The sequence below is a fragment of the Triturus cristatus genome, chromosome 2_1 (genome assembly GCF_964204655.1).
Source record: "Triturus cristatus chromosome 2_1, aTriCri1.1, whole genome shotgun sequence".
Lineage (NCBI taxonomy): Eukaryota > Metazoa > Chordata > Amphibia > Caudata > Salamandridae > Triturus > Triturus cristatus.
In genome coordinates this window covers 302,506,928-302,523,607 of record NC_140581.1, presented here as the reverse complement: position 1 = coordinate 302,523,607, position 16,680 = coordinate 302,506,928, and the positions used below count along the sequence as shown (strand labels likewise).

The window sequence follows — 16,680 nt, the reverse complement described above, 5'->3', positions numbered from 1 at the left end:
CTGTCACAATGACAGTAACCCACTGAGCTGCACTTAACTACTAACAGAGAAATGATTGCTCTCCAGCAGGATCATTAATCCCCAGCGTTATCTGGGCATTTTTTTTATTGTCCTATTGTTGTCCTGCATCAGCCATGATAATGATCAAAACTGTTTAAATGAAGCGCAAACCAAGTACATGTCCTGCTGGGCCTGTGCAGAATTTAAAAAGAAAAACAAATAGTGACACATTCTCCTACCTACTCCATTAGTCAAACTTTGTGTCACAGCCGGATGTGATAAGCAGCTGCAGGGGTTGGGAAAGGTGAATCAAAATAAACAAACTTATTGTCTCCTGCGGTGCAGAGAAAAAGAAATATCCACGCAGCAGGACAGTAGGCAAAGGTTACCGCGGCCAAAGAAAGGATTTGTCGCCTTTCGCCGTGCCCCTGTTGGAGATGAAGGGGTGAAAAAATAAACAAAGCCTCGTTAACATGTAAATGGTCTTTTAAAGACCTGTGAAGTACTCGGGTACAACTGCGATAATCTCTGAAACTGTCTGTGTGTGCGCGCCCGGGCTTTGAAGCACTTTGAGCCCCATGGCGCCTACCTTCAAGCCCTTACTAGAACCGGGCCTGAATTAGGGCAGTCCCGGGACGCTTTTTTTAAATCAAGAAGTAGGGGAACGGACTAGCATAATTTTTAAAAGTAGGGGCACGCCGTGCCCTTCCGTTCCCCCCCACTTCTAACACTGGGAGTACAGCAATGAGAGTGCCTAGGTGAATTTATAAGTGCTAGGCTTTTCGCACAGGGAATGGATTAGTACTTGGTACTGAATGGGTCACTAGAGCAGTGCAAAGGCAGTCACAAGTGCTGGACTGTATGGATACTGACTAGGAAATTGAAAGTGTGAAAGACAAGTGTCTAGGTGGTTAGAAGACTGCATGCATAGTGCATAGGGGTTTGAAGCAGTCCATGTGCTAAGGCTTGGCTCAGTGTATGAATACTTAGGCACTGACTGAATGATTAGAGTACTGCAAAGATAGTATCTTGGTGAATTTATAAGTGTATGGGTTTTAGCACAGTGAATGGATTAGTACATGGTGCTGAATGGGTCACTAGAGGACTACAAAGGGAGTGACAGGGTATTTCCTGGAAGTGTATGGATACTGACTAGGGAATTGAAGGTGAGAAAGACAATTGTGTAGGTGGTTAGAGGACTGCATGCATAGTGGATAGGGGTTTGAAGAAGTCCATGTGCTAAGACCTGGCTCAGTGCATGAATACTAAGGCAGTGACTGAATCATAAGAGTACTGGAAAGAGAGTGTCTTGGTGAATTTATAAGTGTTTGGGTTTTAGCACAGTGAATGGATTAGTACATACTGTTGAATGGATCTCTAGAGGACTGCAAAGGAAGTGACAGGATGTTTCCTGGAAGTGTATGGATACTGACTAGGGAATTGAAGGTGTAAAAGACAAGTCTATAGTATGTTAGAACACTACATTCATACTGCATAGACATTTGAAGCAGTCTATTTGGTACTTAGAAACTGACTAAATAATCAGACTACTTGTAGGACAGTGCTTAGGTAAAACTTTTACATTTTCAGTTCTGCCACAGTGAACAGAATAGTACATGGTACTGCACCTTAGTGTCAAACCCTGACTCATTTTATCAATGCATAAGCAAAGACTAGCTTCTAATGCTACTAAAACTTGACAACATGAGAGGTTTTAAATTAGTTATCTGTCAGCAAATACACGATGTTACCAAATGCTTCTCTCACAGTGGTTCTCAAATGCACACAGACTCACAGTGTAATTCTAGACAACAACCACTATACCTAGGAGTTTACCAAAAATCATTCACTACTGTGGAAGTGGTAAGCGAACTGCACACAATCTTCATATTTCAGGACTGCACTTTTGTGTTAAAGCCTAACTCATTTAATCAAAGCATAAGCAAAGACTGGCTTCTAATGCTACTAAAACTTCACAACATGACCGGTTTTAAAACAAGTATATGTCAGCAAATACACAATGTTACCAACTGCTTCTCTCACAATCCTTACCCAAATGCACACAGACTCACAGTGTGATTTTAGACAAGCAATACTATCCTAGGAGTTTATCAAAACTCATTCACTACTCTGGAAGAGTTAATGGTACTGCACACAATCTACATATTTAAGTACACCATATCAGTGTCAAAGCATGACTCATTTAATCAACACATAAGCAAAGACTGGATTCTAATCCTACTAAAACTTCACAACATGACAGGTTTCAAAACAGTTATCTGTCAGCAAATACATGATGTTACCAAATGCTTCTCTCACAGTGATCCCAAATACACACTAACTCACAGTGTGATTCTAGACAAGCACCACTATCCCTATGAGTTTACCAAAACTCATTCACTACAGTGCAAGTGGTAAGGGAACTGCACACAATCTACATATTTCACAACTGCAATTTACTGTCAATGCCTGACTCATATAATGAAAGCATAAGCCATAACTGTCTTCTAATGCTACTAAAACTTGACAACATGACATGTTTTACAACACTTATCTGTCAGCAAATACACGATGTTACCAAACACTTCTCTCACAGTGGTTCCCAAATGCACACAGACTCACAGTGTGATTCTAGACAAACAACACTATCCCTAGGAGTTTACCAAAACTCATTCACTACCGTGGAAGTGGTAAAGGAACTGCACACAATCTACATATTTCACACCTACACTTTAATGTCAATGCCTGACTAATTTGATCAACGCATAAGCAAAGACTGGCTTCTAATGCTACTAAAACTTGACAACATGACAGGTTTTAAAACAGTTATCTGTCAGTAAATGCACAATGTTACCAAATACTTCTCTCACAATCCTTACCCAAATGCACACAGACTCACAGTGTGATTTTAGACAATCAACACTATCCTAGGACTTTACCAAAACTCATTCACTGTTGTGAAAGGGGTAAGAGGACTGCACACAATCTACATATTTAAGTACAGCACATCAGTGTCAAAGCTAAGGGTGGGCGTAGTGGGCGTAGTGGGGCTACGCACACTACGTGCTTCGCGTAGCCCCACTACGCGCCACCCGCCTCCCGCCCGCCCTCCTTTTAAATCAAACCCCCGCAATTTCAATAAATATTAAATTAAAGAAACTTACCTGAAACGCGGCGTCTCCGGGGCTCCCTCTTCCATTTCAAACTTCTTCTGACAAATGCGCATGCGCGGAAGCCCGCGCATGCGCATTTCTTGCGAGAAATGCACATGCGCGGGCGTCCGCGCATGCGCATTAGTCAGAAGAAGTTTGAAATGGAAGAGGGAGCCCCGGAGACGCCGCGTTTCAGGTAAGTTTCTTTAATTTAATATTTATTGAAATTGCGGGGGTTTGATTTAAAAGGAGGGCGGGCGGGAGGCGGGTGGCAGCGGCAGGCAGCTACGCTTTGCCATGGGTGTGCGTAGCGCTAGCCTGCTTCGCCTACTTCGAAAACTGCGAAGCAGGCAGCGCTACGTACACTACGTGGGCAAAGCGTAGTGTCTCGCCAGGGTTAGTCAAAGCATGACTCATTTAATCAACATATAAGCAAAGACTGGATTCTAATGCTACTAAAACTTCACAACATGACAGATTTTAAAACAGTAATCTGTCAGCAAATACATGATTTTACCAAATGATTCTCTCACACTGATCCCAAATACACACTAACTCACAGTGTGATTCTAGACAAGCACCACTATCCCTATGAGTTTACTAAAACTCATTCACTACAGTGCAAGTGGTAAGGGAACTGCACACAATCTACATATTTCACGACTGCAATTTACTGTCAATGCCTGACTCATTTAATGAAAGCATAAGCCATAACTGTCTTCTAATGCTACTAAAACTTGACAACCTGACTGGTTTTAAAACAGTTATCTGTCAGCAAATACATGATGTTACCAAATGCTTCTCTCACAGTGGTTCCCAAATGCACACAGACTCACTATGTGATTCTAGACAAACAACACTATCCCTTGCACTATATCAAAACACATTTCTTCATCTAGAAGTAGTACTACATTTTAGTATAGAAACATAACATAACTCATTTCACAAATTCATAAACAATGACTGGTTTCTAATTCTTCCAAAATATAAAAACTGCACAGTTATCTGTCTACAAACACATGAAAAACACAAATGCCAATCACAGAATGGTTTCTACATGCACACACATTGTAGAGAAAAAAAGTACTCCCTACACTTTAGCAGGAAAAATACATTAGTCTGATTAAAATCAAAATAGTCGACATACATCCCCTCACAATTAAATAACTCATCTTTCAAGTTCTTTTGTAGATTAAGGAGTATATCAATCACTCATCATATTTTCTTTTACAGAATCTCTGCACTCTGCACCTCTCAGCAAAAGGAAATATTGAAAAAGTTTCCCTTTTATTTTCCACACATATACATGTAAACATCAAATCACAATCCTTCGCACATAAACTCAAAAGCAAACACACATTTCTATTGGTTAAAAATTTCAACCCTTTCCAACTGAAATACATTTCAACCCTTCCCCCAATCTGCCTTCTGCCTGGTACCATAGAAACAGGTCATGGAACACTGCACTGAGCTCACAGGTCACAAGTTCAGCACACAATTTTCCTACACAAGACAGGAAGTGTGCTTGACTTTTCAACATATCAGCTTATCATATATAATGTTCCTTACAATCTGTTTTTGTTAACCAATAACAATCATACCTTTAAAAAACAAAAATATACACCCTACCTTTCAGTGTAGAAAGTTGTTATACAACCAATGATTTCTTGTCGTTTTTCAAAAAGCGTTGCTGTGGATCCACGCACCCACCGCGAGAGAATCCGTGCATCCAACGCGGTAGGATGTGCGCACCGTGCGCGCATTTCGCCGCTTTTTTTTTTTTTAAAAAGGGGGGCCACAGGGGTTCCTTCTGGGACCCCCTAACCAGATCTAGAGGGTTAGAGTATTTCCACTCTGCCCCCTTTATATCTTTTACAAACTTATTCCCCTTCCATCTTCAGCCTCGCTTCTACCGAGGCAGAAAATGGCCGCCAACAGTTCCTGGTTTCGAATGTAGACACCATAGTGCAAGGATATCTGTGTCATGTACTGTTTGTTTTTCTGCAGGAAGACACACCTTCCTGCACAAAAACAATGAGAAAATGCATTTTTCTACTTCAATGTATGCTGAACATTTTAGCATGCATTGAAGATATAAAAATGTGGAGAAATAAAAATAATTTTCCTTATTGTACTTTCCTACACCAATTTTAGAATGGTGCAGCATTCACATACATATCGAGATTTAAGATTTCTGATAAATCTAGACATGTGTCTTGTTCTATGAATATTCAGTGCAATCATGCACAACAACACTTATAAAACACCCTTTCAACACAAAGTGGTTTGCATAATGAGGTTGTATTTACATGGAGTATAAAAAGTGCACACAGTGCCTTTTCTTCTCTTTGTAAATATGAAAGAGTGTCTTGCGCAATAACTATGTTACAAAAAGTGACATATTTCCGCTTTTAAAATACCTTGCGAATGATAGAAGGTAAGCACAGAGTTTTGTCTGCAAAGATGCTCAAAGAACAATGATTGAAATGATTGCGGTCCTTCAATAGGTACAATGGAAAATATTATGAACCCCTCAAATCTCTTTTTTTGCAGGTCACATGATATCTGATTATGGTCAGATTTCAAAACTACATGCGTATAAACAGAGTGTTTTTAGAAACGTGTTTCAACTTTGTAGCTTCTTGCAGACCTCGTCATTCTGCATATTGAGACTTAGTTAAACTTACCTTCACAATAATAGGAATAAAAAATGGTATACATTTTTTCATATTTTCATTGCAATCTAAATTCATATAAATTGCTTGTTTTAAAATTTGGATCTGTGAAAGAAAAGAAAAAAAATATATAACATGTAATAATACATTTTTTACAACACAGCATAATTTCCACAAAGTAAATTGTTTGCCTTTTTCGCTGTTCTCAGAATATATTGAATTTCACTAGAAATAGTGATTGCAATCGTACTCATCACTTAACAGCGGGCAAAAAAAAAACAATCAGAAAGATTGTTAAAAAAAAAACAACATACTATTCTCAGTAAAATACCAGAAAATACAAATCACACTTATATGAAATGCTTACAGATTACAAAATGTTATAACCTTAACTTATAAAAACTGTAAATGTTGCCGCATTAAAATAATCACCGAATGAATGACCACCAAAAAGTCCATATTTCAAAAATATACCTTTCCTTGAGGCCAAATGGTATTTTTGCTCTTCTTCTTTATGTAAATTGTCCAATGGTAGTCCTATTAAATTATAATAATAAAATACTCAGAGAGTGAATTATCTTCCTAAAACTTTGGCTTTAAAAATATTAGGTAGGAATTTGGTAATTCACTAGGCAAACGTTGTTTGAAAACCAACTGGGCATCATTACAAAGTGTCCGGCCTTTGTCACATTTTAGATAGGCATTGTAATGTCCAGATGTGGTGGAAGGAACATCATGGAAAATTATTGCAATTGCTACAAAAGTCCTTCCTGATATTGATAGTTGTGCTGCTACAAATTGCTTTATTAAAGTATCCAATTTTCTTCCGTCAGCTGTACAACGTTGCATCATTAAAATTATGTATTTTCCATATTTTGTTAAGAATAATGTGGATAACATTTCTGATTTACATTGGCTACACTCCATGTTTTGAATTGCACCTTTAACTAATTTATTGAAAGACACTGATTTACAGTCTGGTAATGTTAAATACAGAAATCTCTCAGTGTCTACATTGGTGCTACATGTATACATGCAATTTTCACAATAATGTTCCCATTTGTAAGAAAGGCCAAAAATATTTTCTATTTCTACACCTTCATTTTCAAAAATGTTAAGCATATACATTAAAAATTCCTGAGCATCTTGTTGGATATTTTGTGTAAATTGTGTAGAACCAGAACACACATCCAAAAGACTACAAACATCTGAAACAGATTGTATTTTACTTCTATCTGCAAACTGCAGCCTATTTACAATGTGACGCATCTAGGGAGATGCGTCACGTTATAAAGGCCTGTGTCACATTATACCTGCGTCAGGTATAATGTATGCAGGGTGGGCGTTCCCACGCAGGAAGGCCTCGTAAAAGTGACTCAGCGAAATCTACAAGATTTTACTGAGCCACTTTTAGGACGCCACTGCGTCAAAACTTTACGCCTGCTTCAAGCAGGTGTAAGTAGTGACGCAGTGTAGTGGGAATAGGCCTCAACACGCATTGCTGGAGTTGCATCATGCTTGCGACACAACTCCAGCAATGCGTGACTTTTCCGCCAACAAATGCGTCAGAATTTCTGACGCATCTGTCAATACTTGCGCCATAGTGCGCCGTATTGTAAATACGGCGCATCTATGGTGGCCCAAGGGTTTCTAAGGGAGGCGCAGGGAAAGTGACGCATCTGTACAGAGGTGTCACTTTCTTGTAAATCTGCCCCTTAATTTTTAAAAATTCAATTCCTTCTTTTTTCTGATAATTCACAAAATCCACCACTTTGCCCATTGCACCATTAACTAAACCTTTCTCTACATCCAAATTACGCCTTAAAATTACCCGACAGTTTACACACGCATATAGTGTCTTTTCTAAACCAGCAGTTTTAGATATTTTTTTTTCTAAACAATCCAGTTTTGATCTCAACTTTCCCGTCAAAATAATAGTGATTCCTTCATGCAGTATTTTATTGATGGCTTCCATTTTTACAATTTCTTCATTTTACAGTTTCAATAGTTCTTCGTTGAATATTGAACACTCACGCAGTGTTGGCATTAAGCAAATCACTCACTTATTTTTAACAATTTCCACGTACACTTTTGCAGGAACTGCATTTTCATTTGGAAAGACATTCCAAAGTAATCGACTCTCCAAACCTTCTTTCCCTTGTTTTGAAAGAATTCCAATTCTTATATCTTGAAGAATACTTCCATATTCAGTATCATTTGCCTGTCGCATATTTGTTGTCAGTTCTTTGTATTCAAAATTACTCCAAATGTTCACATTACCAACACTGCCAAGAGACTTTCTGGTATCTTCATGGACAAGTGTTTTAAATACCGGTTGTCCTTTTACCGGAGTCAGTTGCAGTAGATCTCCAAAAACTATGACGTGTTTTCCTCCAAATAACACGTCATACTCTGTTTTAAGAATTTGCTGCATTCTTAAATGCACAAAGGCAAACATCAAGTTTGAAACCATGCTCACCTCATCAATAATGAGAAGTTTCATTTTCTTTAGGACTCTTGAAACTTCACAACAAGCTTCTCCAGATAGCTTGTGGTATTCCTATTTGTTCTCATGCTCTACTGGTAGCATTAGTAAACGATGTAAAGTAATTCCTTTAATGTTATGTGCTGCCAACCCAGTTGGAGCAGTGACAACACAAGACAAATGCGACTCAGTTGTTTTTTGCAGATAACTTGTAATTACTTTAATTAAGAAACTTTTTCCTGTTCCAGCTTGACCACTCACATACATTCGGATAGGTTGAAATGATGTACATGAGCACCCTTTCTTTTCATGAAGTAATCCATGGTCAATCTGCTCTTTCACTTGCTGATATATTTGTTTCTGTTCAACATTTAGTTGCTCTTCCAAGTTTCCTAACTGTATTGCATCTTCTTGTGCTTGATACATTGCTGTTTCCACCTCATTCATTGCAATCGCTGCTTCATTTTCAACAATTGGTTGTCCTAGTGGATCTTGACTCAGTGCAGCAGAACTTTGACTGTCTTGAGAACTGTCTCTAGCAATCTCAGCTGCAATTATAGCTTCTTGATCAATTTCATCATTCAACATTTTGACATAATTTGCGAAAGCACTGCATTGTATGCTATCTTTACAAGCATTAAATGAATCTTCATAGCTGGGAAAATCTCCAAGTAATTCCAGTTCTGAACGCCATGGTTTGAACCTTTGCAAAAGGGCTAAATAGTAAAATTCCCTTTTGTCAGCAGTGTCTCAACTCAGTTTTCTGTGATTAATTAAATTTCCTTTCCTTTCTTTCACCAGACATCCTTCGGAACCAATCACTCCATATTTTCCATCGTTGATGTTCTCTGTAGTATTCCGTTTAAAAGTGTAGTTTTGCACACTTCATAGAGACACATGTTCTCAAGATGATGACTTCTATTTAGATAGTATGTGTCCAACATATTGGTTTTCAAAATATCTGTACTTTCAGGGTCATTTTCTGCTAAATATTCAATTTCTTGAACCGATCTCAGTACCCGATTTCGCATTCCTGCAAGACCTAGACTCACCCAAATTATTCTTCTACTTTTGGAATATAGACTTGCAGATGATAACCGATCTGAACATTCATATGCTCCAATTTCACGATGCGATAACATCTTCAAACTGAAACTGTATAATTTCTTACTTAGAGTCTTCTCGTGAGAAATCTCCTCCCACATGTCTTTCAATTCAGTCTTTTCTGATTTAGTAATGTAAGACGTTACATATCGAGCAACAGCAATGGAATTGTCCGCAACATACTGAATATCCATGTTAGCGTTCCACATGGATAAAATAACTGGATTGTAGTCATTTATGTATTTTTATTCTTCGCTTCTTCTTAAGTTGTAGGTGTTTTTCGGAGACTTTCTTTTGATGGTATGTCGTATAGCTGACATAAAACTGTTCACTCTTACTTCACTCTTCACTCTTACTTCACAACAAGATCGCGGACATACACAACAGCTTCAGCACCCATCCGACCCACGCCACGACCGCAGCAACGCCACCCACCACCACCCTCCGCGCCTGGACCCCGGTCAACACCGAAGACACCGTCCACACGATGAACTCCGTCCACTCCGGATCTCCGACCGACCCCTGCCCTCACCACGTCTTCAACAAAGCCGACGCTGTCATCGCACCCCACCTGCGGGACATCATCAACACCTCATTCGACACCGCCACCTTCCCCGAGAGCTGGAAGCACGCCGAACTCAGCGCTCTACTCAAGAAACCTACAGCAGACCCCACCGAACTCAAGAATTACCGCCCCATCTCTCTACTCCCGTTTCCAGCCAAAGTCATCGAGAAAACCGTCAACAAACAGCTGGCCGCCTTCCTCGAGACGAATGGATCCCTCGACCCATCGCAGTCCGGATTCCGTGCCAACCACAGCACCGAGACCGCCCTCATCGCCGCCACTGACGACATCCGAGCCCTGATGGACAACGGGGAAACAGCGGCCCTCATCCTCCTAGACCTCTCCGCGGCTTTCGACACGGTCTGCCACCGCACCCTAGCACAGCGCCTCAGCAACGTCGGAATCCAGGAGAAGGCGCTGGAATGGATCGTCTCCTTTCTCGACGGAAGAACACAAAGAGTCCGCCTACCACCATACAAGTCAGAGGCCACCGAAGTCATCTGCGGCGTCCCTCAGGGATCCTCACTGAGCCCGACTCTCTTCAACGTCTACATGAGCCCTCTCGCGGCCATCGCACGCAAACACAACCTCAACATAATCTCCTACGCCGACGACACCCAGCTGATCCTCTCCCTGACCAACGACGACCCCGCCGCCGCCAGAGCCAACCTGCACGAAGGGATGAGAGAGGTAGCCGAGTGGATGACGACGAGCCGCCTGAAGCTGAACTCAGATAAGACGGAGGTCCTCATCCTGGGCTCCTCGCCCTCCGCCTGGGACGACTCCTGGTGGCCCCCCGCCCTGGGCACCGCACCCAAACCGACAGACCACGCACGCAACCTGGGTTTCATCCTGGACTCCTCCCTCTCCATGACCAGGCAAGTCAACGCCGTCTCCTCATCGTGCTTCAACATCCTGCGCATGCTTCGGAAAATCTTCTGGTGGATCCCCACAGAGACCAGGAAGACCGTCACCCAGGCCCTCGTCACCAGCCGACTGGACTACGGCAACGCACTCTACGCCGGAACCACCGCCAAGATCCAGAAGAGACTCCAGCGCATCCAGAACGCCTCAGCCAGACTCATCCTCGACATCCCACGTCACAGCCACATCTCCGGACATCTAAGAGACCTGCACTGGCTCCCGGTCAACAAGAGAATCACCTTCCGCCTCCTTACCCACGCACACAAAGCTCTCCACGACCAAGGCCCGAGCTACCTCAACAGCCGAATCAACTTCTACGCTCCCAAACGCCACCTCCGATCCGCCAGCCACGCCCTCGCCACCGTCCCACGCATCCGCAGAACCACTGCTGGAGGAAGGTCCTTCTCCTACCTGGCCGCCAAGACCTGGAACTCCCTCCCGGCCGACCTGCGCCTGACCCAAGACCACCTCTCCTTCAGGAAGAAGCTCAAGACCTGGCTGTTCGAGCAGTAGCGGCACCCCCCCCCCCCCAAGCGCCTCGAGACCCTACGGGTAGGTAGCGCGCTCTATAAATTTCTTTGATTGATTGATTGATTGACTTTGGATAATACAGGACGTGGAAATCCAAAACGACATTTGGTATAGAACTTATCCTTTGACTTGTACTTTCGTCAACAGTATTTTCCACACCTGTGGCTTTGAAACCGTAAGACTTGTTGTTTTAAGTTGTAGTCTTCTCTGCTATTGGGAAGAGCACATGTAGCATAATCTTCAATGAAAGACAAAACAGTTTCATCTGAATCTGTTCCAAATTTGGGGGCGTCCTTGACCCATAACAACATATGTATGTGAGAGCACCTCTTGCTTGATACTCCTTTCTCCAAAAGAAATCCATAACTTCTCCAAGAGGAGGATTCTTTTTATTGCAGATGAAAGACATCATAGCTTCAAATCTATGATTGAAATATCTGCATACATTGACAGGATCCAAAGAGCACAATTCTCCAGGTGTCTTGTATTCAATATTTTTTATATTAGAATTTACCTCTCGAAGAAATTCAAGTAAATCATCCCAAGCATACTCAGCACAGCTTAGTGTAACAAACCATGTAGGAGTTCCCAAGTTCCGTAGCATACATTTCAGTTCTCCATGTCAACGGTACAAATATTCATTAGTCCCACGCTGACATGCCATCAGATTAATCAACTGAGATTCTAAATGATCATCTCTCTGATGCACTTTATCCATAAAATCCTTTGCAGTTACATTTTGAATATGCATTCCAGTTTTTAAAATGTGATTTACTGCATATGAAAGTCCAGACAAGTCACTTTCAAACAGAAGATGAAACATATAAGGGATACATTGACGAAATCTTGGATCTTCTGCATATAATCTTGTTGTCCGATATTCAGATGCAGGAATTTGCACAGGTCGTTCATCATATCGTCCACCTTTTCCTGTTGGAAACAACTGCGGGAAACAACGAGCTTCCAAGGTCTCTTCCCATACACTCATGGGACTTCCTGTTGCTTTTTTCATTTGAAACAACTCAATCGTATTCCCCATCACCTCTTTGGAATGAAGTTGATGTACACTGTAATGTTCATCGATCTCTTCACATCTGGACATGTCCACTTTTTCAATTTGTCCACTTAATGTTTCAGTATCTTCTGCTAAATCTATTTCTTCTTCTCCAACAAACACATTTCTATAGTACTCATTATTTTTCAACAGATACAATGACGCCTTTTGCACTTTTCTAACATCCACTAACTCTTGCCAGATTTTCTTATTCTTTGTAGGAACACCATTAACTAGAATGACTAGTGGCTCATTTTCTGCATGGTCTACACCAATAGTTTCAATATTTTTCCTTAAATCTAATGGTAAATACACAACTCTTCCTTTCAATCCTCTTTGCAACTCTGATGGAGGTAATTTACTTGTTTTGGGCTCCATACGAACAATAGCCTGAAACGGGTGAACACGTTGTATGAGAATAGACTCATACGTATTTAAATCTATCAGCTCTGGAGGAATAGCAACCAACTCTAGATTATTATGAACAGCTCTAGCAGGCATTTTATTCTCATCTAATTTGATATAACAATATTTGCAAATACGCTGCTCACATCCCAACTCAAAACAATCCTCTACCAACAAATAAGTTGCAAATTCCATCCACTTATTATTATCTTCTATTTTACTTTTTAAATACAGATTGACACCCCTAGTCTGATTTTTATAGTGACTTCGCTGACAACAAATACAAGAAACATTTGGTCTTTCACCTGAAATTACCTTAAACTTTGTGATTTCATCCTCAAATTTTTCTGTAATTACGGGTTCTACATTGTCTTCAACATTTTGTTCTACTAATGTGTCAGTTTCTTCACTCTCTTGCTGAGGCCCAAAGTAACAAAACTCAATATCATCACAGACCTGCTTCACATCTGATACTGACCCACACAAAAGAGCACTGTTCAACTCACTTAACTTTAGTGCTGGACTTTTTGCATAATACAACCTTCTCACTAACTTCTGCATTTGAGTATGATGTACTGCCAGCATTCTGAAATGGTGAAAAACACTTTGACAAACTTTCCTAGAAAGACAAGCCAGAAAATGACCTTGCAAACCAGTATGTTTTCTCACTCTGCAATGGTCTAGTCCTTGCAACAGCTTAATCTTTTGTTTTACACTTTTTTTAGTATAGGCTCGTAAAAAACGACATAATTTTTCAATAGATTCCTGTCGTACACTGCAAACACTACTGCAATCCCAAGTGTACACAGGGTTTTTAGCACGTCTCCCTAAAACTTCATCAGCTATCACTTCTTCGGCATTTCTTTCAACCATTTTCTCTTTCTCCATTGGACAACCGTCACTAACCTCATAACCTCTACCACTGGTGTCAACTGCATACAATAATTTTACGCTCAGTGAATAACTCTCTTCATTAAAAAAAGGCTCTGAACTACAACTGTGTTTCCATTCTCCCAAAAAAACATCACAACATTTTTTTTTATTAATAACTCTTTTCCTGCTACTTTTGGCCTTCATTACATATATTGGTTTATCTAGTGATCGAATTCTGTTTAACACTAAAATAAACAGTTTCCTTTTTACTTCAAAAGCCTTTTCCACAATGTTTTCAATATGCTTCTTCTTTTCATAAAATAGAGCTCTCTTTATATATTTCTTCACATCTTTCAGCAAATTATGTACTACTCTCTTGTAAAATATTTTTTTGCGTAATTCCTTATACTGATTTTGCGTTCTTTTACCATACTTTATCTCCTTTGACTGACCATTTGCTTTTTTACTTTTCCTCTTATTTTGAATTTTTTTCTTACTTGAAAAGTTCTCAGTAATTCCAGCATTATCTACTTTCTGTTTGCTCCTACAAACATTTCTAATAAATTGCTTTGTGATCTTACCGGAAGATTTTTTCCTTTTAGCCACATTATCTTGTAAATTCAATACTTGTGGTTGATGTTTCTTCAAATAATCCTCCTGTCTCTGTTCTTTTCTTTTTCCTTTTTTTTCTGGCATGATTTCTCTATTTTAACGTTGAAAAACAGTATCTGTAAAAAAGAATCACAAATAAAAGTATATTAATAACTTTCAAATGTATACTATTCCATTACTGTACAAACACATTTTATATAAAAACTGACTAACAAACTATAGCCCTGAACCACAAGTGTGACGATGGTTAAAACACTACATGCATAGTGCATACTACTTTGAAGCACTTCATGCCCTAAACCCTACCTCACTAAAACACTACATGCTAACTGACTAAATGATTACAGTACTATAAGGAGACACACTGGGTGAGTAACAGGGTGTTTGCTAGAAGTGTATGAATACTAACTGGGGAATTGAAGGTGTGAAAGACAACTGTGTAGGTGATTAGAGGACTGCATGCATACTGGATAGGCATTTAAAGCAGTCCATGTGCTAAGGCCTGGCTCACTGCATTAGTACTTGGGTACTGACTGAATGATTAGAGTACAGCAAGGAGAGTGCCTGGGTGAATTTATAAGTGGTAGGCTTTTGGCGCAGGGAATGGATTAGAACTTGGTACTGAATGGGTCACTAGAGGAGTGCAAAGGGAGTGACAGGATGTTTGCTGGACTGTATGGATACTGACTAAGGAATTGAAGGTGTGAAATGACAAGTGTCTAGGTGGTTAGAAGACTGCATGCATACTGGATAGGGGTTTCAATCAGTCCATGTGCTGAGGCCTGGCTCAGTGCATGAATACTTAGGCACTGACTGAATGATTAGAGTACTGCAAAGAGAGTGTCTTGGTGAATTTATAAGTGTTTGGGTTTTGGCACAGTGAATGGATTAGTACATGGTGCTGAATGGGTCTCTAGAGGACGGCAAAGGGAGTGACAGGGTGTTTCCTGGAAGTGTATGGATACTGACTAGGGAATTGAAGGTGTGAAAAACAACTGTGTAGGTGGTTAGAGGACTACATGCATAGTGAATAGGCGTTTGAAGCAGTCTATGTGATAAGGCCTGGCTCACTGCATGAGTACTTGGGTACTGATTGAATGATTAAAGTACAGCAAGAAGAGTGCCTGGGTGAATTTATAAGTGGTAGGCTTTTGGCGCAGGGAATGGATTAGTACTTGGTACTGAATGGGTCACTTAAAGAGTGCAAAGGGAGTGACAGGATGTTTGCTGGACTGTATTGATACTGACTAGGGAATTGAAAGTGTGAAAGACAAGTGTCTAGGTGGTTAGAAGACTGCATGCATAGTTGATAGGGGTTTGAAGAAGTCCATGTGCTAAGGCCTGGCTCAGTGCATGAATACTTAGGCAGTGACTGAATGATTAGAGTACTGGAAAGAGAGTGTCTTGGTGAATTTATAAGTGTTTGGGTTTTGGCACAGTGAATGGATTAGTACATGGTGCTGAATGGGTCACTAGAGGACTGCAAAGGAAGTGACAGGGTGTTTCCTGGAAGTGTATGGATACTGACTAGGGAATTGAAGGTGTAAAAGACAAGTGTATAGTATGTTAGAAGACTACATGCATACTGCATAGACATTTGAAGCAGTCTATTTGGTAATGAATGGTTCACAACATAAGTACTTAGAAACTGACTAAATCATCAGACTACTTCTAGGACAGTGCCTGGGTAAAACTTTTAAATTTTCAGTTCTGGCACAGTGAAGAGAACAGTACATGGTACTGCACCTTAGTGTCAAACCCTGACTTATTTTATCAATGCATAAGCAAAAACTAGCTTCTAATGCTACTAAAACTTGACAACATGACCGGTTTTAAAAGAGTTATCCGTCAGCAAATACACGATGTTACCAAACGCTTCTCTCACCGTGGTTCCCAAATGCACACAGACTCACAGTGTGATTCTAGACAAACAACACTATCCCTAGCAGCTTACCAAAACTCATTCACTACTGTGCAAGGGATAAGGAGACTACACACAAAATACATATTTAGGTACTGCACTTTAGTGTCAAAGCAGGACTCATTTTATCAAAGCATAAGCAAACACTGGCTTCTAATGCTACTAAAACTTGAAAACATGACAGGTTTTAAAACAGTTATCGGTCACCAAATACATGATGTTACCAAATGCTTCTCTCACAGTGGTTCCCAAATGCACACAGACTCACTGTGATTCTAGACAACAACCACTATCCCTAGAAGTTTACCAAAACTCATTCACTACTGTGGAAGTGGTATGGGAACTGCACACAATCTACATATTTCAGGACTGCACTTTT

The 16,680-nt window shown here is 40.4% G+C and overlaps 2 protein-coding genes across 2 annotated transcripts in view; one reads left to right on the top strand and one right to left on the bottom strand.

Moving 5' to 3' along the window:
• Nucleotides 1–16,680, top strand: part of C6 (complement C6) — a 770,728-nt gene that overhangs the window by 485,510 nt on the left and 268,538 nt on the right. The gene's annotated exons all lie outside the window — the stretch shown is intronic.
• LOC146864130 (uncharacterized) lies at nucleotides 9,285–14,684 on the bottom strand. The gene is made up of 2 exons (XM_085640714.1): nucleotides 11,505–14,684; nucleotides 9,285–9,753 (listed from the first exon to the last, which is right to left on the bottom strand). The coding sequence occupies exon 1, from the start codon at nucleotides 14,462–14,464 to the stop codon at nucleotides 12,059–12,061; it is 2,406 nt and encodes an 801-aa protein (XP_085496840.1). The 5' UTR covers nucleotides 14,465–14,684; the 3' UTR covers nucleotides 9,285–9,753; nucleotides 11,505–12,058.